This window comes from Nelusetta ayraudi, unplaced genomic scaffold, assembly GCF_046127955.1.
Source record: "Nelusetta ayraudi isolate G7.1 ecotype Tasmania unplaced genomic scaffold, CSIRO-AGI_Nayr_v1 ptg000135l, whole genome shotgun sequence".
Classification (NCBI taxonomy): domain Eukaryota; kingdom Metazoa; phylum Chordata; class Actinopteri; order Tetraodontiformes; family Monacanthidae; genus Nelusetta; species Nelusetta ayraudi.
The window spans coordinates 6,900,383-6,921,747 of NW_027466185.1; the positions used below are offsets into that span (position 1 = coordinate 6,900,383).

Genomic DNA, 21,365 nt, shown 5'->3' on the forward strand with positions numbered 1-21,365 from the left:
TGTGCTTATGTGACCCTCCCTGCGGGTTTGACGTTAATTTGGGTTTGCCTGCGACAGCGGCAGATTAGTAACAATCAGCTGCAACAGTGTACGTGAGGTGACGCTGTGTGAGGCGGGAGAATTTGGGACCCCCGGAGCTCGTCTGATCTTCCCGTTTGAGCCACGCCGCAGGATTTGGCTGCAGTCGGAGAAAATAACTGTCGCGGTACGACAGTGATTAGTCGCCGTCGGTTCCGAGGAAGTTCAATGAGAGGGCAGCACCGTGAAGACATTGGAGTGAAAAGGTGTTTAATGTTTTAACTGAAACCAAGTATATAGTGTGTCGTCATCTATGGGAGAAGGATGAATTTTGTTAATTTAGTAAGTTTAAAGTTTATTTTGAACATGTTAAAAAATAAAATTAACAAACAAATAGGAACACAGGTGCGCTGAAGAAACATCAATCTAGCAATCAGAATTATCACACATATCTTTAACATTTCAAGTCATTAAAATAAAAATGTACATGTTCAGTGAGGAACTTCAAACTTGAAAACACCGCAATTTCATGTGTCTGAAAATGAAAAAGTAATAAAAGGACTGATGGAGAGAAAGGAGCTGTGGTGCTGGCCAGCATCAGATTTATATGGATTTAGGTTTAGTGCCCAATCTGAAGCATGTGCGTTTTTTGGATGTCATCCCTAATCTGGGTGCAGAGTTCACTGCAATCTGGCTCCACGTTTTCTATTTACATGTCAGGTCTTCCGCTGAGCACAAATCCAGAGGGAACAGGCTTTCTCTTTCAGATGGCCATCAGAGTGTGGAAAAAGAAATAATCAAAGGGCGTAAAACGATGAATGAAAATGATTCAAGTGTAACGAAATGTAACAACATGATGAACAACAAAAATTGCAAAACGACCGCAAGATTCAGAGTGGTTAATTAACTACCATACTAATACCAAACCACCACTGATAAAACGGAAAGCCTTTGCACGTGCGCATAGCCCCATGAAGTCTACAGCACCATCCTGTGGTTCTGAGGTGTATAACAACTTGATGACTTTTTCCAAGTTGTTTTTGGCCGTGATTTCTTTTTAGAATTTAAAGATAAATAAAGCCATTACAATCAAATCGCCTTACGTTGTGGTACTTTCCTTTTATTTGTTATGCTCAATATAGTCTTTTTAAACGTTGTTTTTAGTTATTTTGTTCTTTCATTATTAACTCCTATGTTATTTGTTTATAATTTAGCTTGCATTATTCTTCTCTTTCAGGTTGTGCTGCCCTTAATAACGATCATATTATTGATTAGTTTGTGGCGTTACGGGTCATTTTGGACTGGCCCTGAAGCAGTATATCCACCAGAGGGGGATGTTCACACTCAGAAATGAACATGTGAAATGACCATCGACTGATCATGACTTGGAGAACATTTAGAAACAGTTGTCGTGCATTCATTCGGTGAAAGATATCTAAACCTAAAACCACACATACAAGCTTTGCTGCCTCACCGTTCTTGTTGTTCAGCTCCTCTTGATGTGATCGTATCTCTGAATACCTCGACTTTGCGCACGGCCCCTGCACGCAGAATATATTTGTCCCACCCTGCCAAACCCGCCTAACTCCAGATGGATATAGGTAATCTAACAAGAAGCGGCCTCGGTGCCGCTCGCAAACTCTAATCCAATCAAAGCCAGAGGGTGGAGCAAGAGGGCAAAGGCGCGCTCTTGCCAAAGGTGGGAATTTACTGACCTCACCGGCTAAGGAGCTCTGGAGACAGCCGCCAGTTCGATTCGCCACAACCGCTGTGGGCGAAGCTCTGAAACAGAAAATAACGCATCACCAGCCCACGTCATGTAAACAAACACGTCAGCACCGGAGTGTAACACACTGCTCATCAAGTCAGCAACACACGCACACATGACGCTCATATGACAAATTCCTCTTTGTGGGCGCCATTAAATTATTGTTATGACTATTATTTTTAATCTGTCCCCTGGCGTCCGCATGCTGAGAGCTCCACCTCCATTGACAAATTTGAACAGTTTTAAGAATAAAAGAGGTTTAGTGAGAATTAGCCAGGAGTGATTGCATGGGTTATGTAAGCTCAATGAAGAGGAGGTTAAACGCACACGCACACACATGCACCAAACAAACTCCAACTGCTATGCAGCCAACCACAGGCCTTTTCTGCCAGATAAATGTGTCACCTCTGTCGATTGGCATCTTTCCCTCATTTGTTCTCTTTGCTACTATCTTTCCATCTTCTCTGTTTTCACACGTCCTAAAGAATATGTTGAGGTCCCCGGTGCCTTCAGACAGCAGCCGGGGTTTTTGATTTTGCTTGCTTGGAGCGAGAATTTAAGAATTAATCCGCGTTTCACAATGGGGGAAACGCACTGGTGAAGTATATGAGGGCCTCTTGTCGTATGAGGGTTTACTACATAGATTGAAAAACGCCTAAGACATGCAGGTGGGTTTTCCAAAAAGACACACGTCCCCAGTGAAACCTCTCTTGGAAATTACAAGAGACCAAAGAAGAAACTGAACGCTTATCTGAGAGGCAGTAGCCTTGGCCAATGACTGAAAGAAAGGCTGCATGTCTGAACCAAATTACACCAGGATGTGGCTGTCTCTTGTACACAGGCTAGAAAAACATAGATTCATGTCTCAAAAATTCAAATATTCTGAAATTATTATAAATTCAGTTCAGATATTATTATTATTATTATTATTATTATTATTATTATTATTATTATTATTATTATTGTTATTATTGTTATTGTTATTGTTATTGTTATTACATCATAGGGTCTTGGGAGCGTTGCTTGTACAAGGTTTATGCGCGCTTGCTCCCGTTTGTTTTGCACTGTCTCAGAAAATCCCCTAGAGGGCAGTGTTTGGCAGCACATCGTCAAACTGTCTCAAGCTAAAAAAAAAAATTCTGTTTTGGGTCCGCTTGTATGTTTTCTCTCAGGGGCTCATTACAATTGTCAGTCAATTGATAGTGTTGGCGTTATGTAAATGACACGGATGTGATTTCCATATTGAAATTTTCACTTTTTTAAGGGTTATCCAAAACGCGTCTTTTGCGCCTAATCGAACCCCCTCTTAGTGCAGGCGCGCACCACCTCCGCGCGGTTTGACTCCTCGAGACAGAGTAAACGGAGCCCCGATTGGCCGAGCAGCAGCCCGAAGGGGGCGGGGCGCGGCGCCGATCAATTAGCATACCAATCTGCGCCGATAAAAGCGGCGCCGTCCTCACCTGATGCCGCACTCGGTAGCCAAAAAAAAAAAAGCTGGAGCGGCCGCAGAAGGAGGAGGAGAAGAAGTTGGAGAGGCATCCTGGACGCAGCGCGCACGGCACGAGGGTCGAGCACGTGGAAGTGAAATCTAAATTTGAGACACTCCTGCGCCTGTCAGGTCCGCTCTCCTGCCGCGACCGCCGTTCCCTGTGCGTAAAGAGCGCACGGGCGAAGCTTTTGCGCGCTCGCAGGAGACCCCTGCCCTCCTTCTCCTTTTCTTCCTTCCTTCCTTCCTTCCTTCCTACCTCCCTCCTACCTTCCTTGGGAGGTTGTTCCAGGCTCCCCCCCTGCCCACCTCCACGCGCCGGCCGGCTCGTGTCTTTTCCACTCCCGGTTCCGCTGAGTTGTGGCCCGCTCCGACCCAAAGCTCCGGGTCACCCATGAGGCTAGAGGCTGCAGCCAGGATGGATCTGTTCAGGAAGCTGTGGAGGGCGAGGAAGCTGATCCTCGTGGTGTTCATCCCGCTGTCCCTGCTCCCCCTGCCGCTCATCCACCCCACCAGCGTGAGTACAAGTCACGCAAGAGGAACAGCCTCCCTGTTTTCTCAAGTCGACTTAGAGATGCTTTTTTTCCTCCCACCCGATGTATTGTGGTGGAATGTCAGACAAAGGCTCCCAGATTTGGTATTTGAGGCTTGGAAATGAACGCATTGATTAGGCAGGATGAAATAAAGGGCATTTTAATTGAAGTTACTACAATTAGATGAATTATTGTTATCTTTAAAGTGTGACAGGACATCAGGAAGATCTTATAGGCACTGTTAATCATAAAAATATCAAAACTCAAGACACAAGGCCACCGCTTAGAATTAAAAAAAAAAACACCTCACTTAAAAAGTCTGTTTATGGTGTTTAGTGTCTGTTAGTCAGCTGTTATTGAATAATTACCAGAAAAATGTAAATACCTTAAGATACGAGACACAGAAGGGGGGAAATAACATCCGAATCATGTGATGTTGATGTTCCCCTGAAGTTGCTGCTACTGGCTGAAGTATGCGCATCTGTTTGAGTGTGTGTGTGTGTGTGTGTGTGTGTGTGTGTGTGTGTGTGTGTGTGTGTGTGTAAGGGACTGAAAGACAACCAATCAAAAGGCCCCACTGTCCTCTTTTGATGAGCGCTCGTCCTGAGCCCCCCATCCCCGGTGGTCAGCTGGGCTGTGGGAGAGCAGAGGGGAGACGTCGCCACATGTTGATTAGTGTGAGGACTCGGGCCGGCTGCCCGGCAACTCCGTGCACGTTTTGTGTGGGATCACGCTCGTTCGTGGCGTTTACCAAGCGCACCGTCCTTCTAAACACTGGATTTATTTCACAAGTCCGTGTCACATTCGTATCCATCAAGTCAGATGTTTGTGCCGCTGGTTGAATCAGTTAACAGCAGGTATGAGCGGTGACAGTGGAGACGTGTGTCACCGCCCATGTGGTCAGCTGTGATACACTGTGGTCCAGTCAGTTTGGCGCAAATTGAAATCCTCTTTTCCACCGAGGAAACAAAAATGTGCTGTGTCGTCCTTTGTTTGTCTTTTAGTGCCTAGAAAAAACCCCAAAGCAGCATCCACATGAGGTGAACCTGCTTCTACTAAATCCCCAGACTGATCTTTTTTGTGGAGGTCATTGCAGACAAGCTCCCTTTCACTTTTTCTCGTCGGTCGCTTGTTTCTTCAAGGTTTTGCTGCAGTTCCCTCTCACTTCTGTCTGCTGCCTCCCTCGGCATAAACCTTTCTCAGTCTATTGAGGGATCCAGATCACTTCCTCCCAACACATTTTGAAACCTCTGTAGTAACGGCTGCAGTTTAGGATTTAGCGGCTGCAGGAGGCCACCTGCTCATCAGTCGCTGTGAAGGTCATCACAGACGGGCTTAAATGGCAATTTTACAGCATCACTAGCAAGTAAGGGGTTAAAATAGTGATTTAATCCCAACTAAAATAAATGATTCTGCAAGGTTCCTTGCTGTCATGATAGCGCCCTGAAAATATTCGAGTCGGATGCAGGATGAGGCCACGAAAGAACAAAAGAACAAGACCTTCACTACAAAGTAAAGGGAAAAAAATCCAAGCAATTAAGTTACATAATCCACCTACCCCAACGCTGGATTTTTAGCCCCACGTGGCTCCTGACCAAAGAACCCCAAGCTGTGTAAGAATGTGACAGAAGTTTGGTTCAAGTGTGTGTGTGTGTGTGTGTGTGTGTGTGTGTGTGTGTGTATGTGTTTGTGTTTGGACTGGTACGGTGTCCAGCTGTAACAGGCCAGAACATCTGTTGGACGCAGTCAGGCCAGGTCAAAAGGAACAAAAAAGTGGCTCTGGACGTATGTCGACATGTGACGCCAGACTGCGCTTGACGGAACGCACGTGTTGAAAATTGCCTGTGATCTGCCATCCTTTTATCGGCACTGGAGGGGTTACACAAGTCTCACTCCCACTGGTGTGAAGCAGACCTTAATCTAGCCTAAATCTGTGTGAATTCATCTTACAAATAAATGGACCTTCATTCAAAAGGGAAAGTGAAGCCCTGATATTTTAGTCTATTCCACTTTACAGCACATGTGACATTTTAAGGACATGTAGGTACATTCTCCATACAGTTTATGTTTTTACCATCATACAAATGCATATACTGTATTGGTAGCTTGAATACAACAGCAAATGCTAATGCAGGGGACAGTTACTGTTTTCACAAGAATGGATCAGTTTAAATAGTGATTCTATTTTCACAGCCCTGCAGCTTTTAAAAACAACCCTAATGCTAAATCCTGAATTGCTATGTTTGATTGACTTTATGTCCCTGCAAAGGAGGAGTATTGCGTTGTCTGCCAGTGGAGATATTCTGTGACCTCATTCATGGACTCACCACAGAGCTCAACAAACATCGCTTTTGGTCTTAGCTATTCTTCATGTTTAGAGCTTTGAAATGCTTAAAAGTGCTAATGTAGCACACTAAATTTTAGGCTCCAAGGAAAGTTGTGACTTTTAGTTAGCATTTGTGCTAACCACGAGAAATAACAATCACTACAATGTCGGAGCAAGTATATCTGCAAACCTTAACTTATTTATCAGTAAAATAACTTTTCTGTTCAGTGGCGTGAATGAAGATTTTAGCTAGGACTTAACCTAGCTTACCAGCTGGACCTTGAGTTGCTGTATGTGTGCGCATGCTAATTTCTAATCATGTCCAGCATCGCTCATAGATAACAGAGAGTTAATGAGACAATCAATGAGGTTCTGTTCAATGTTCAGCCTGCCAGCTGTAGAGATGTCCAAGTATGATCGTTAATTTGTCGCTAACTTGAAAAGAAGCTCTTGCAGTGACAAAGACTTGCAAGAGCTGCATTTAAAAACCCTGTGTCCACATCTGAAGAAAAATGGATGGACCTATTTAATATATTTGACTGTCTGGTTACGCCTTTAGCAAGTTAGACGCATTGTTAAGCATTACAGTTGATTGTCGCAGCCAAGAAATTAGGTCAGTCCCCAAAAAGCAAACATAGGTTTCCTTCCGTCAGAACTTTAGCATGTATTGATCGAGCCTATACACGTCGCGTTATAAGCCTCAGTCAGATGCTTCAGTGTGTTTTTGCTTACGCAGCATGGTTGATTCTGACTTGCAACACCAGCTGGAAGAGAAACGCGCAGTTATTTGTGCAGCGGAGATTTCGTGATGGACGGGGAGCAATAGTCAACGATTAGGAGGTGCTGAGTCAGGTCCTCATAACTGTTTATTTAACAGTCCACGTGTCTTTTTTTATTCGTCACGGGCTCCCTTGTTTTCCTGTCTGGATCCTCCCATGTGGCCGACCCTCAAACAAACATTTAATCCAATTATCACCATCCTTGATTATCTCACACTTCCCCAGTGCTGAGGCAGGCCTGTTGATTAAAAAAAAACCCGACTGTTTCCACAAGGAACCAGATACAAGCAGATAACCCTAATCAGTGGGGGTGAAAAAAAAAGAAAAAAGGCGACTATGCGTCTTTCTTTGAATGTATTCCGGTAACAGTGGCTAAACTTTCTACAGATGCAATTGCCCTCAGATCTGCAAATGACTGTTATTCGATCCTGTTGGAAACTGCCCGTCATCATTTTAAAGTTACAAAGCCAAAAACTCTCACAGTTTAACATTGTTCATGCTAAACCTATGACTTGCCTAACCATACCTATTATATAATACTTTTCTTTAAACAATTGCAATAAAAATCCACACAATACGAAGCCGGAGGTTCACCGGTTCGTTTTTGTGGGGTCGCTGGCTCAATGTGGCCAGGAATCACAAGCATGCATCATCAGCTCATTTTCACTAAGGAAGTGGGCAACATCATGTCATCTGAGAGATAAAAAGTAAATGAAAAGTAAAGGCTAAATGTGTCGTTAATGAAGACAGTTGACATTTTTTGCTGACCATTTTGGCATTCTCTTTTTTTCATACTAATGGCACCGCTCCACAGAATGATTAAATGACCGGCAGTCTCGCATGAAGTAGTAGATATGTTGCCACACTTTGGTATTTCTTGGCAACACAATGGTTCAGCTGCAGTGATCTTTGGGTCTTTCAGAACCATTGGAGAAAACATCTGCACTATCCAGCCCATTATCAGGCCTGCTGCTCAGATCAAATCCATTAGATTTCTGATCATTTAAATGGAATCATCTTTTTCTTGTGGTGTGAAGTACTATGGCATAATTTCATTATGAAGTCTAGTCAGGGCTCTGCTTGTTTACTTAACACATGGCATAACGCCCAGAGGGCCGCAGCTGGCAACCAATGCCTACTTTGCCGGTAATCCATGTTTTTCTCTGTTGCTCTCGCCGTAACGTATATCGATAATCCCTCTTGTTCTGAGTGTGTGGGCTCGGGTTTCCACGATCACCTGTGTGGAGAGCAAGCTGGGCCAAAAATACAACAAAACAAAACTGTAGGCACTGAGTGTAACATGTTTTATTAAATCAAGCTGTTTTAAGTCCATTGTTTCATGAGTCTTGAGGTCTGAACAAGCCTGGACAAGCTTTATCCTGGAGCCCCGCTGCTAATTCTGCTTATTAATTTTAGATTATCAGACCTGCTACTGGCAAAAAACAAAACAAAACAAAACAAAAAACGCAATACTGGCTGTTCCTCTTGCAAAAGAGCTTGCACGTCTTACATAAAAGAACTACTAGTGGCTGTGGTTCAAGTCCATTTTGTCCCCCCCTCGTCAGCTGTGACGGCAAATCCTGCAACGTGGGCTTTTGATTTGGGAGGCGGCCCCGTCTTTGTCGACGTCTTAATTAATATTTAGCCGTTAAAAGTCGAGGAGCGTCTCGCCAGGCCTTTTGGTGTTGCAACGCCGCATGTTTGGCTGGAAGGACCTTGCACGGCCAGACTGCTGCAACGTCAGCATGTTTTGAGATTTGAGCATTTCTGAGCGTCTTTTTGAATAAGCATAACACCAATCTGGTTATTCTAATCGATCTGTAATGATTTAAGGTCGGGAGGCAAAGGTCGCCCGGCTCTATCTGTTTTCTAGGCATTGATAAACAAAAGTTGATGTGTTGTCAGCAGCGGTCAAGGGCTCTTTTCTCCCCAGTGCCCTCATAGCGACGCAAAGCCAAAGCAAAGAGTCTTGTGTCACCCCTGATGTGTTATATGTGACATAAAACACATTGTTTCTGTATTTCAGGAGGCATGCTGTGCCTACGTGTTGATGGTGACGGCAGTTTACTGGGTGTCAGAGGCTGTTCCCCTGGGAGCTGCTGCGCTCGTGCCCGCCTTCCTCTATCCGCTCTTTGGGGTGCTAAAGTCCAGCGAGGTAAGTTGACCAGTTGATGCTCATATCAACATGTGTTTTGTTTAAAGGTCCAGTGTGTAAAATTTGGCTTGATATGTATTGGCAAAACATAAAGCTAACATACTGCCTGTAAATACATTGATAAAAGTGTATACTCGCAGTACAATAAGAGCCATTTGGATTTCCTACCCTGAGAATGGTTCTCATATGTAAAAGAATATATGTAGAGCAAGGCTCCTGTTCCTGGTTAGCTGCAATCTTGCGCCGCCTGGCATTCAAGGCAGCCCGCCTAACAGTGCCCTAAATACAAAGTGTGCTGTCAGGTAGGCTTCCTTCAAAATTTCACAAACTGGACCTTTAAAATGTGCAACCACTGTTTCCAACACTCTGTTCCTATTTCTTTTCTCAGAGGTCTCATATGATATTGACTTTTTTTAATTTATTCTTTTTATGAATTTCATCCTGGACATCAGTGCAGCAGCCTCACACAACTGACTCTCCTAAGAACCTTGTGTATCCCTAGAAAAAAAAGCACATTCAGCCCTCTGTTTTCATCCCTCATGCAACAATGCTCTGTCGGAGTTTTAAGCTCCAACCTGCTGCTTTGTTGTGCCTTCCCCGTGTTTTTGCACAACACAAATGAAGTATAGATCGAATGTATCTCATTTCTGGCCAGTTCACTCACAGGCTAGAAACACATGTTTGTATTGACGTACTGTATGTTATTACCGAGTGAACATCACATTATTGTGTTTTTGCGCAGTTTGCTGCCAAAATAACGACCAACGCTTGACACGCTTTGAAAGAAAGTTAGTCTCAAAATGAAAGGCCTGAAACTCAGAGGGCACTTCTGCACAATTATTTGGCAGGCTACCAATCTAATGTTCTGCTCAGTCGCCATCATCTGCGAGTCGGCGGCAAACCCTCCTGACTGTAATCTAGATAAACCAACACTTAATCTGCATAGGGGGGAAAACAGTAACGCCGACTGTTCCTCTCCACATATTTACATGCGTTCGGAAAACTGTGTTTGACCTTTTTAACGGTGGTGGTTGGTAAACACCGTGTGGCTTAACAGTAATGGTGCATAATGTCGGGACTGTGCTGCTCGGTAATGAGAGTCAGCTGACGTGATTGCTCTGTGTGCAATGGAGGTACAGTAAGTCCAGATCAGGAAATATGTGGGTCAAAGGCACCCCAAACTCGCTGTATACTTGTTGACCTCTCTTTTTTTCAACCGGCTCTCCAACGCGTCTTAGCCCGAGAATTGCTTTCGCCTTCCCATTAGAGTTTTTTCTTTTTATGGCGCACCTGTCTGCTAAGTGGCCATAAAGGCCGATATCATCCAGAGCTGCACAGGTTGCGTAAAAAGAATCAAAAAAGCCCAATTAACCCCGCGCTGACCGACGTTTATCTCCGTGTTCTTTCCTCTCCGGGCGCATTCATCCAAACGTGCACACGCGACTCCCGACCGTCCGCTAGCACCGTCCGCTTCGCTCGCGCTTGATTGGTCGGACGCCGACAAGAGGGAGCCTTTATTTACCCCACGTCCCCCGCCCAGTTCGTTAACGCTCGGTCCCCGCACGTCACGGTTCTTACATAAAAAGCGAGCGGCGGAGCCTCATGTGACCGAATCACATTGACAAACGGTGACAAAAGCGGCCTGTCAGCGCCGCTGCCTCTAAGCCTCTTGCGATGGTGGCAAAAATATGCCAGCAAAGCTTTATGCAACATTTTCAAGTCCATTGTCGTCCTCCCAGGTCTCCTGTAAACACCCCTTCACTCCCGCGGGGATCGAGCAGTGAGACGACTTGAAGCTCAGTTCAGTTTAGACCCAAGGGTGGGCAAACGTTTTGACCGGTGGGCCACAATGGGTTCTAAAATTTGACAGAGGGGCCAGAGCAGGAGCAGATGGATGGAGTGTTTTGGTGGGTTTAATGTTTCATTGAAAATGAATCAAACACAGTTACAACAAAATATGTGTCTCTGAAGCCCTACGGTGTTCAGCTCTTTTTATTGAAATGACTCTTAAAACACTGAGCAAATGGATGAAATACAGCTATTTTATGACTTACTTATTATTAATATAACTTCTTCTAGTTCGGCGGGCCGGATTAAAAAGCTTAACGGGCCACATAGGGCCACAGTTTGCCCATGCCTGGTTTAGCCCATTATTTGCTGCACATGGTAATTTCAGGAGCTATTACAGTCATAGCAGAAAAATTGGTCCATAAAATCACATAAAAATTGGAGCCCTCCCTCAAATTTTCTGCAAAAACTTTGAAAAAAATCACAGCGGATGGCGGCACGCTTCAACTTTCATATTAAACCTTTTTATTTTTTTTATTTTTTTTACAGCAATGGTAATCAAGTCCTGATTAAGTCCCCGGGGTTTTGCCACTCTCCTTCGTGTAGTTTCTCCCCCGTTTGTGAGGGTTAGAGAGAACATGCGGGCGGGAGGAGAAAGTTCAGCTGGCTTTAGGTAAGAGGTGAGGAGGCGAGGGGCTTATACAACAGTGCGAAGCCGCAGTCCCCCCGCGGGTGGGAAGTGGAGCAGATTAAAAAGAACAAGTGGCAAACTGTAAGTTCTGATCCAAGTGGAGGAGGAGGGGAAGGAGAGAAGTGCAGAGGAGGGGTGCGAGGGAAAGGAACCTCACTTTCCCTCCGTCATTCGCCCCTTCCCATCTCCCTCGAAACTAAATATTCAATGTTTCTTTTTACATTGAAAGTAAACAGCGACACCTTCCTAATCCCTGCCCCTTCGTTGGCCAGCACAGCCGCAGCCAGGGCAACCTGACTGCGAAAGCGGGCACCTTTTCGGATTCGTTTCCACCGGCCTTTGTCAGCGGGAACCACGTGGCTGCTCACTCTCTCGCCGTCGCTTTGAACCTTTTCAAGTCCCGGCAACACTTTTGAGTTTGACACAACGGTCAGGGCTCCTTAACCAGAGCGAGCGGACAATATTCGGCTCTAAATCCCTGCCCCATCCGACAGCGGGGCGGTGGCGTCCTTTTTTCCCCTCTGCGTGTTTGCGCAGACGCTCCGCTTGTTGCATCGGTTCCCCTCTGAACAGCAACAGCGGAACTTCAAACTGGAAAGCAATGGCCAATCTGATTCTTGTCCAGAAAGAACCTAAAAAACAACGTCTGTTCAGATATTTTGCGACTGAACGTGCTTTTGTTCATCAAGGTGGCCGCAGAGTATTGCAAAGACACCACTCTGCTGCTGATGGGAGTCATCTGCCTGGCGGCGTCCATCGAGAAGTGGAACCTGCACAAGCGCATCGCCCTTCGCATGGTGATGATCGCAGGGGCCAAGCCTGGCATGTGGGTATCGTGCACACTCGCGACACTTTGAAAAACCACATAGCTTCTTCTTCTTCTCCTTGCCTTCTCCTGTCCTTTTCCCCATTTGGACTTGCCTTCCCTTCATGGATTGGTTCCTTCTTACCCTCCCCTCTGCAACCTCCATCCTGCATCTTCTCTCATGCCAACTGATCTCAGATCCTCTTTCATGACCCATTCAACATTCAGCAAGGTCAAGTGTGTAATATTTGGAGATTTTTGGAAAAGAAGCAGCAACATCAAGTGGTTACATTTTAGTTTGCAGCGTCTTTCACTGTCCCTCCCTCTCTGGTGCTTGCCAGTAAACTACATTGGCCTGCGCACCGAAACCTAGATACCTTCTTCTTTGTTATTTGAACTTTAGTTTTTTTTGAAGACGTGAGCAGTCACCCTAATTACGAAACACCCTGTCAGGCAGCTGGATTGTCTACACCAGGCTTCCTTAGAAATACGATGGCGCAAGATGGCAGCTAGCTAGGAGCAAGAACCTCATTGCTCTATGTATAATCTTATGTATATATTAGAACTGTTCTATGGATAGGAAAACCAAATTACTTTTAATGTACTGTGATTATAGACTTTTATTCTTGTTTTTATTTTATTAGATATATTATATACTCTTTTATATCCAAGACTAAAAAGACTTGGATATGAGACTGAAATTTAGACTACAATGTAAAAGTGGTCTGGAGAAGATCGGCCTTGAGTACTACAACAATAATCCCTCAGTAGTTCCTCAGTGGGGGCGACACGGTGGCGCAGTGGTTAGCGCTGCTGCCTCACAGCAAGAAGGTCGTGGGTTCGATTCTGGGGCCTGGGACCTTTCTGTGTGGAGTTTGCATGTTCTCCCTGTGCCTGCGTCGGTTCTCTCCGGCTTCCTCCCACACTCCAAAAACATGCATGTGAGGTCAATTGAACATTCTAAATTGTCCGTAGGTGTGCATGTGAGTGTGAATGGTTGTTTGTTTCTATGTGGCCCTGCGATGAACTGGCAACTTGTCCAGGGTGTCACCCTGCCTTCGCCCTATGACAGCTGGGAGAGGCTCCAGCAGACCCCCGTGACCCTGAATAGGAATAAGCGGGTATAGAAGATGAATGAATGAATGAGTTCCTCAGTGCCTTTCTTTCTCCATCTTCACCTCGTCCACACGAGATGAGTGAAGTCTGTCCCCTGCAAAAATCCCTGTCCCTCTCTTCCGCTCAGGCTGGTGCTCGGCTTCATGTGCTGCACGGTGTTCCTCTCCATGTGGCTCAGCAACACGTCCACCACGGCCATGGTGATGCCCATCGCCGAGGCCGTCCTGCAGCAGCTGATCTGCACCGGCCTGGCCGATAGCCACGGCGACTCGGAGACGGCAGAGGCCACGGAGGATGAGAGCGGTATGTCGGTTTCCTGCTCACGATCGCGAGGCCGTTGGGGGTTGGGAGGGTGGGAAGTAAAACCTGTCGTTCCCTCTGTTCTCTGTTCTTGCAGCTGTTTCAGACAAGGAGGAGAACCTGGAGAAGAAACAGCTGGAGCTGCTCTACCGCAACGAGAGGTGCGTGTTCGCTCATGTGGCGCCAAACACGCAATCGCGCTATGACCACCCCCTCTCTGCACCCGCCCCCCCACTCTATGTACCGAGCACTTTGCGGATGCAGAAGGAGAGCGGACCCCTTTATTTGGCACGCTTGGTTTCCACCTCTACGCACTTTCCTGCCAGGGTAACCTGCGCATTAGCGTTACGTGTTATTGAATTAGCGGCGGCAGAGGATTTGCAGGCGACCGCCAAACTGTTTTGTCTTAGATGACTGGAGATTACCGCGCGGAATGACTCGTTTCTGCCCTCAACACACCCTGACAGTCGCGACAGGTGATCATCAGGGCTGCAGCAGTCAGATTATGCAATTTTACTCCTCGTTCACCAGATTTTGGAATTGTTTTTGGACATTTAAGCTAGCGCATCAGAACTGGTGTTAACATTTCTTCCCCCCCCCTGCTGTCACTCCAGCAGCGACTGCACTAAACAGGAGCTTTCTACGCTGAGCGAGGTGAGACTTGTCACACTGCAATCACCACCGGGGATGAGAGGACAAAGGAATGAGTTGTGAATGTGTTTTCTCTTTCCTCACTATTCCTCGGGTGCAGACCGGGGAGGTTAATGGTTTTGGACTGAAGCCAATCTCCGATCGGGAATCCGGAAAACACACCAACGGACACCTGCCTCAGGTTAGAATAGTTTGTATGTTAAAACCAACAATTTGGAATTTAGAATGAACAACAGACAACATAATTAAGCCCGTAGATAACAGTAACAAAGAAATATAACCGTTGAAATGTTGCAACTTAACACGAGCTCCGACGCTACGAGGCTACAAGAGATTCTTCTCGCTTGCTGATGACATTTAAACAGCGGTGGGACCTCACGTTAACCTGCGTTGTCTGCTTACTCTCCTCAAGGTCGCCATTGAAATCCCCAATGTGAAGCGGGTGAAGATGCGCAGAGACTCCCAGTATCCCACCAAGAGGGACCACATGATCTGCAAATGCCTGTCGCTCAGCATCACCTACGCCGCCACCATAGGGGGCCTCATCACCATCACCGGCACGTCCACCAACCTCATCTTCGCCGAGCAGTTCAACACGTGGGTGCACGACGTCGGCAAACACGACTTTAAGAGCCCTCCTTCCAACCCCAACCCCTCCAAACGCTGTTTGGCACCCATACCCGCCGTCTCAACGCGTTCACGGTCGGGTTGGTTTGCTGGCCGCCATCCCGGCCAGACCAACACAGTGTCTGGGGAGGAGGGCAGAGATCAAACTAAATCACCCCCCAACCCTCACCCCCACCCCACCATACCCACGAGAAGCCGATTTCTTCCAGCCGCAGCGCTAAGCCCGGGCAGAATGGCCCTCCTTCATGTCGCAGCTTGTTGAACAAAGGTCAGGTTTTGATTCTGTTGGTGAGTGCACGCAGGGTTTTGGCGCACAGTCGTGGTCTTAATCTTCGAGTGCAGAAGAGAAAAACCCCTGGCAGGCTATTCTGGGAGGTCGCTGGGGAAGAATCCCGGGCCGAGAGACGGACAGATAGTTGCACCTCACTTTATGAAGCTGTTTCTGGTTCTCACGTCCAACATGGGATAGACAATGATTATCACAGTTTCTTGTGTTTTTTTTCCCTACATTTTCATAGTCGAAGCCAATTATTGTGGTCATAACATATAACGCAATTATCATAATCGATCATAGATAAGTATCGTAAGGGATAACTGTAACCACAATTGAATGAATTGAATTTTAACCAAAGATGAAGTGCAGTTCGCAAGGCTAAAGAAAAGTCACTTCAACAACATTTCTGAGCTCTACTATGTTCCTCCAGAGCCTCCACGGCGGAGCTGAAGTCCATTGTTTTCATATGCCCTCGCGTCCCGTTGCATAACCCATTGGCTTCCTCTTAGTTGTGATGAAAGCTGCGAGGTGCCCTGGAAACCACCAGGAGAAGACGAATAAAGCTGTGCAAGCTGAGCTGCTGCCAAAGATATTAGCGTTGCGCCGCGGCCAAGTGGCATTTTTCACAGTGCGAGGAGATTTTTCTTTGTGAAAATGTTGTTCCTTGCGTCATTCCAGACTTGCTTTAGCAAGAGTTTAACGTCGTCAGCCACACCGATTGTAAGCCATGACTCCAAGAACACACACCTTAAAGGGTGCTTATGCACTTTTTATTGCTTTTCAGACATATGGGCGCTAACAGGGGACGGTGGTGTGCGTCCTCCTGGCCGGCCTGCCTTCATCATCCTGCCTTCCGATCGCTCCGCAAATCCACAGTAATTGACGTGCTGGGAGGAATTTTTTTTCCTGCGGTGTGCACAGATCATTACCGCTGATTGTCACCTTTCCCCCACTTACTGTCCGCGCAGCTGAGCGCTCGGCGAAGCGTGCCTGTGCAAACAGCCTTTATCTACTGTACGGCCCGAGCCTGCTCCCCCGGTGCGTTGAAGCGTTGAAGCGGTGCGCCGCGTTATATTTTAGTGACGACTTTTGATGGCGCCTCCTTTCACCTCGCGGGCCATAAAACGACCGGCTTGACTTTCATCTTGCGCTGCGTTTTTTTTTTTTTTTTTTTTTTTTTTTTTATTTAGCCGCAGGTCGATGAGTCGAGTCTGTGACCTCGTTGGCCCCACACTGCCGTTGCCTTCAAGGGACCCGGCGCCTGCAGATAATCCAGTATCTCAAGTATCTCCGAAAAGAGGATACGTGTAAAACATATTATTTAAAATGATATCAAACGAGTTTTTCAAGTTGTTGTTATTGGTATTATTAGCTTCTTCAAGCATTACTGTTATCCTCAGTAACAGCAGTAGCGGTAGTGGTAGCAGTAATGCTGTGTAGATTCAGGATATTATTGTTTTCTGTGAGTCTGTGGACAGTCTCTGTTGATTGTACTCATGCGTACTAATATTTCAATTCTGATATGAATGTTTGCTATGTTTTTTGTGACCCTTCCCTCCGAGATGGGATTGACGCCAGCTGTCAGTCAAATGCTAACACCCCTCAGGGCAAAGCAGGGTCAAGGTAGCCTGCTGGTGGGACGCGAGGAAAAAAAAAACTCTGATAAGGTGCCCCCACTTTTTAAAAAAAAACAAAACACAAAAACTGAACAGCTGCAAAACTGTTGAAAATCTTCCAACCGAGTGTTGTTTTTGGAAGTTTGTGATGCTGCTACAAGTCCCATCAGCCCTCGCTTCCTACAAAAGTCCTTCCTGGCCCAGTGCCGCGTTAAATAGCTAGGAAATAACACAAAACTCAGACGTCCTCTCTACCTGTTTTCTTTTTTCAGTCGCTACCCCAACGCCAAGGTGATCAACTTCGGCACGTGGTTCATCTTCAGCTTCCCCATCGCCATCATCATGCTGGTGCTCACCTGGCTGTGGCTGCACTTCCTCTTCCTGGGCTGCAAGTGAGTGACCCTGTCGGGTCAGCCGACCTCCGTGTGCTGTGCTGTGCAGTGCTGCGTTAGTCGCACCGCTAATCGCTCTCCTGTGTGCGCTCCAGCTTCAGGGAGACGTGCTCGCTGAGCAAGAAGCGCAAGACGAGGAGGGAAATGATGTCGGAGAGGAGGATCCAAGAGGAGTACGCCAAGCTGGGACCCATCAGGTGAGCGGAAACGTTTTTTTTTCACTAAGAAATCTTTTTTTTTTTTTTCATGATTGAAATGCAGACGAGACTTTTAACCCGGGCGCTCGCGTCACCGTCACTCACGAACTTTCTGCGGGTTCTGTGTCTCAGCTACCCAGAGGTGATCACCGGCATTTTCTTCGTCCTGATGACTCTGCTGTGGTTCACCCGAGAGCCTGGGTTCGTGCCCGGCTGGACGTCGCTCTTTGAGAAGTGAGCTCAAGTCCTTCCACTTGCAAAGGCGCTCGGTTCTCCTTTTTCTTTTTGCAACACTGAATTTTTTTTAATTTAAAATTTCTCCTCGCAGGAAAGGCTACAGGACTGACGCGACCGTGTCCGTCCTCCTGGGCTTCCTGCTCTTCTTGCTGCCGGCCCGCCGGCCATTTTCCTCCTCCAGTGGTAGGAAATCAGGTCAGTGTCGTCGACAGTGAAGCTAAGTTTTTGCCGAGCACATTTCATCTCTGCGCAAGAGTGAACACAATGCAAATAGGATAAGAGAAAATAGTTTTTCCCCTGCAAACAATAAAGCCAATAAAAAAGTGCGTTTTCTCTTCAAAAATGAAGCAAACATTTTTGACCGCCTTCTGAAAACATAGTTTGAGTTTGAGTTCCGATATATATTGGTTTAAACAGGAAAAACAGTTTTGCGAGGTCGCCCTTGTCCGCAGCAAGGCAGCGGCACAAAAAAGTGCTGCCAAAGCCTGAGATTTATTGCCGGTGGCTGCGTTTTTCAAAAGAGGCAGATACGGGTCGGGGCTTCTCAACAGCCGCCAGCAAGAGGCGTAAACACATCAGCTGGACAGAAAAATGCTCCCCTCCTCAATTTCCAGGTAGAGGGAAAAAAAACATTGTCGGCGCTACAAATAAACCCCAAGTTTTCGAGCCGCAGGACGTTTAAAGTGTGAAAAAAACCCTGTTCTGAGTTGTAAGTTATTGATTATTTTTATCTTCGAGGAATCAAGTGTTTTTTTTCGATTGGCTTTGATCCAACTGCGATTTGAACAGGGTTTAAAAAAGACCCAGCAAACTATGGAAAAAGCTAAAAGTCCCAGAAGCAAGGATGTGAGCAGTTAGAAGTCCTTGTACAGTAGATGCCATGGGGGTCACAGCAGTAACGGCCGAAACCGGTTTGAGACGGCAACTCAAATAAGCGTTTGTGAGTTTGCTGGCAGCCGCCGCGGTAAACACGGGGAGAACGTTCGCCCTCAAATAAACGCACGTCGCGCTCGGTGACGCCAGCCTCACCGGGCCGGGCCAGGACGCGCTAATAGCTGAGGCGGCCTGTGTCATTACTGCAGCCGTGTAACACCTCGCCTGTGGGTTTTTTTTTCTTTCCTCCTTTCTTCAGATGACGACGACCCGCTGGCGCCCATGATCACCTGGAAGGACTTCCAGAGGCTGATGCCGTGGGAGATCGTCATCCTGGTGGGAGGAGGATACGCGCTGGCCGCCGGCTGCAAGGTTGTTAAAGATTATCTGCAACTCTAGGGACTCTAGTTCTGTCTCTTGTCGGCCCCAATTACCACTGCTGCTGATTAAACAGGACAAGTTAGTGTAAGATTGTGATAAATGACATTGCATTACAAAATGAATTGTGCAATAGGGCAATACAGTGACATTATCAGACAGACAGAGTGAATAACAAAGAACAACATTGATGTGTGTGTATCAATTATAAATATAGCAGTTGGAACATTTTTGTATTGATATATAATAATAAATACTATAATTATCAGACAGAAAACATGGTAACTAGAATTAAAATAAATAAGTAAAAAAAAAAAAGAAGGAAGGAAGAAGAAAAAGGGGAGTTAATTGCAGAAGAGGGAGAAAAAGAATGAAATATATCTTTTATGTTATCAAATAGCCATATCTAGACATAGGGGCACTTTGTACCCTATATCTATAAATTGGATTTTTAACGGGGCTTAATCAAAGTACCGTTCAAACTCAGGTAGGCATGTCTCCTTGGGGAATTTAACGTGTGTGTGTGTGTGTGTGTGTGTGTGTGTGTGTGTGTGTGTGTGTGTGTGCTCGCAGGTGTCCGGTCTGTCGGTGTGGATCGGCAGGCAGCTGGAGCCCATGAGTGGTCTCCCTCCCTGGGCCGTCACCCTGCTGGCCTGCCTGCTGGTGTCGGCGGTCACCGAGTTTGCCTCCAACCCGGCCACTCTCACCGTCTTCCTGCCCATCCTCTCAGCGCTGGTACGGCACGCACAGCCTTCGTCTCCTCGGTTCAGATTTTTGTTTTAAAAAATAAATAATTCTAGTTTTCGAGGACATCGATAGAATTTCCTGGTCGGTGGAAAGTCAGGACATAGCAACTATCGAATTGTTTCCTTCAGCTATCAGCTTCTATGCTAAGTTAAGTCATAGCTAAGTTTCCTATATATAGTTAGGCGTTGATAATAAAAAAAAAAACTTCATTAAAGTTAAGTTTTATCATTCAAATGGTTTTCAAAGATTTTTTTTGTCAGGGCACCTCAATGCTAACTTTCCTTCAGCTATCAGATTCTATGCTAGGCTAAGTCATAGCTACATTATCTATATCTGGTTAGGTGCTAATAAAATAAAAAAAAGTCTTTATTAAAGTTAAGTTTTATTGTAATATAGTTTAAGTAGTTTTCAAATACTCCTGTCAGGTCACCTCAATGCTAACTTCCGTTCAGCTATCAGATTATACCCTAGGCTAAGTCATAGCTACGCTGAGCTCACTTTTGAAATTTGCCCTCTTCACGTAACATGCAGACAGTGATGATCAGATATAGATGTTTTTCCCCCTCAGATGGATTAAAGCCACCCGTAATGTATACATGTGCTGCCAAATAGTCTTTGTACTCATTTAAACCATGGCTCTAAGTACGCCATTGCGATGCGTCAGTTATCTTCACGGTTATTCGCTTTTTGTTCAAAGTGTGTCTTCCCTCTGTCTGCTCGTCCCTCTCTGCCTTTCGCCCACTTCCACCTCCCCTTAGTCGGAGACGCTGCAAATCAACCCCCTCCACACTCTGATCCCGTCCACCATGTGCGTGTCATTCGGGGTCATGCTTCCAGTGGGGAACCCCCCCAACGCCATTGTCTTCAGTTACGGCCACGTGCAGATCAGCGACATGGTACAACACACAGACACACACACACTCATAAAAAAACACACACAAATTGTCACATGCACTGTCTGCACCTGTGGCATCAAAGGAGCCGCGAGTGCCAAGTGTCAGAGTTGAATTATATAATCGGAAGTCTGGATTTTTCAACTTTACCCTGAAGACTCTCGTCCGTCTGACCTCTGACCTTTTCTCTCTCGTCCCCAGGTGAAAGCAGGGTTTGGGGTGAACCTGATCGGCGTGGCGGTGGTGATGTTGGCCATCACCACCTGGGGTGTTCCTCTCTTCAACCTGACTGAGTTCCCAGCCTGGGCAGTGGCCAGGAACGTCACTGGCAGCTTATAACCACCGACGGGACTGCAACACGACGTGACAGACGAACTGCTGAACGACCAATTGGAGAGATGAGGAATTGCTTCCGTGAGGAGAGACGGCGAGAGCGATATGTGCCAAGAAGGGGGTTCTTGTTTCGATGTGAACCCCCCCAATTTTTTTTTAACTAGACGTGATTGAGGAGGATGTTGATAGCAGGAGGGAAGAAAGAGAAAGAAGAGTAGAAACCATTACACATTGCTTAGATAGAATAGTTAGTTTTATATATATTTTACGCCATAGGGGGCATTACAAGGACTATTATGTGAAACTATAAACTCCAGAGATGTTGTTTTTTATACTTTGTTCAGCTTATAGGATTTTCCATTATCTGCAAATCAGAAAAAGA

General features: G+C 46.1%; 2 protein-coding genes across 3 annotated transcripts in view; one reads left to right on the plus strand and one right to left on the minus strand.

Moving 5' to 3' along the window:
• The window catches only part of LOC142877000 (uncharacterized), a 27,411-nt gene extending 23,128 nt beyond the window's left edge, over positions 1-4,283 (minus strand). Inside the window, exons 1-2 of the mRNA XM_076011299.1 lie at positions 4,191-4,283; positions 1,734-1,800 (exon numbers count right to left, since the gene is read on the minus strand). The gene's annotated coding sequence lies outside the window, so the exon portion shown is untranslated. The remainder of the gene's footprint in view (positions 1-1,733; positions 1,801-4,190) is intronic.
• On the plus strand, positions 3,253-21,195 carry slc13a4 (solute carrier family 13 member 4). 2 transcript variants are annotated; one of them, XM_076011297.1, is made up of 16 exons: positions 3,253-3,789; positions 8,937-9,065; positions 12,234-12,370; positions 13,593-13,768; positions 13,863-13,926; positions 14,380-14,419; positions 14,517-14,597; positions 14,829-15,013; positions 17,206-17,325; positions 17,421-17,522; positions 17,655-17,756; positions 17,851-17,954; positions 18,892-19,004; positions 19,584-19,745; positions 20,516-20,653; positions 20,852-21,195. In XM_076011297.1, the coding sequence occupies exons 1-16, from the start codon at positions 3,667-3,669 to the stop codon at positions 20,987-20,989; spliced, it is 1,914 nt and encodes a 637-aa protein (XP_075867412.1). In that variant the 5' UTR covers positions 3,253-3,666; the 3' UTR covers positions 20,990-21,195. The 2 variants fall into 2 exon arrangements, with proteins under 2 accessions (XP_075867412.1, XP_075867413.1); XM_076011298.1 differs by having other exon boundaries at positions 14,383-14,419.
• Positions 21,196-21,365: the final 170 nt, after the last annotated feature.

Bases quoted from the DNA above. Each gene is read 5' to 3' on its own strand.
- slc13a4 (XM_076011297.1), top strand. From the start codon at position 3,667: ATGAGGCTAGAGGCTGCAGCCAGGATGGATCTGTTCAGGAAGCTGTGG. The intron at 13,769-13,862 runs GTATGTCGGTTT...CTGTTCTTGCAG, and splicing joins GGCCACGGAGGATGAGAGCG to CTGTTTCAGACAAGGAGGAG. The intron at 13,927-14,379 runs GTGCGTGTTCGC...CTGTCACTCCAG, and splicing joins CTGCTCTACCGCAACGAGAG to CAGCGACTGCACTAAACAGG.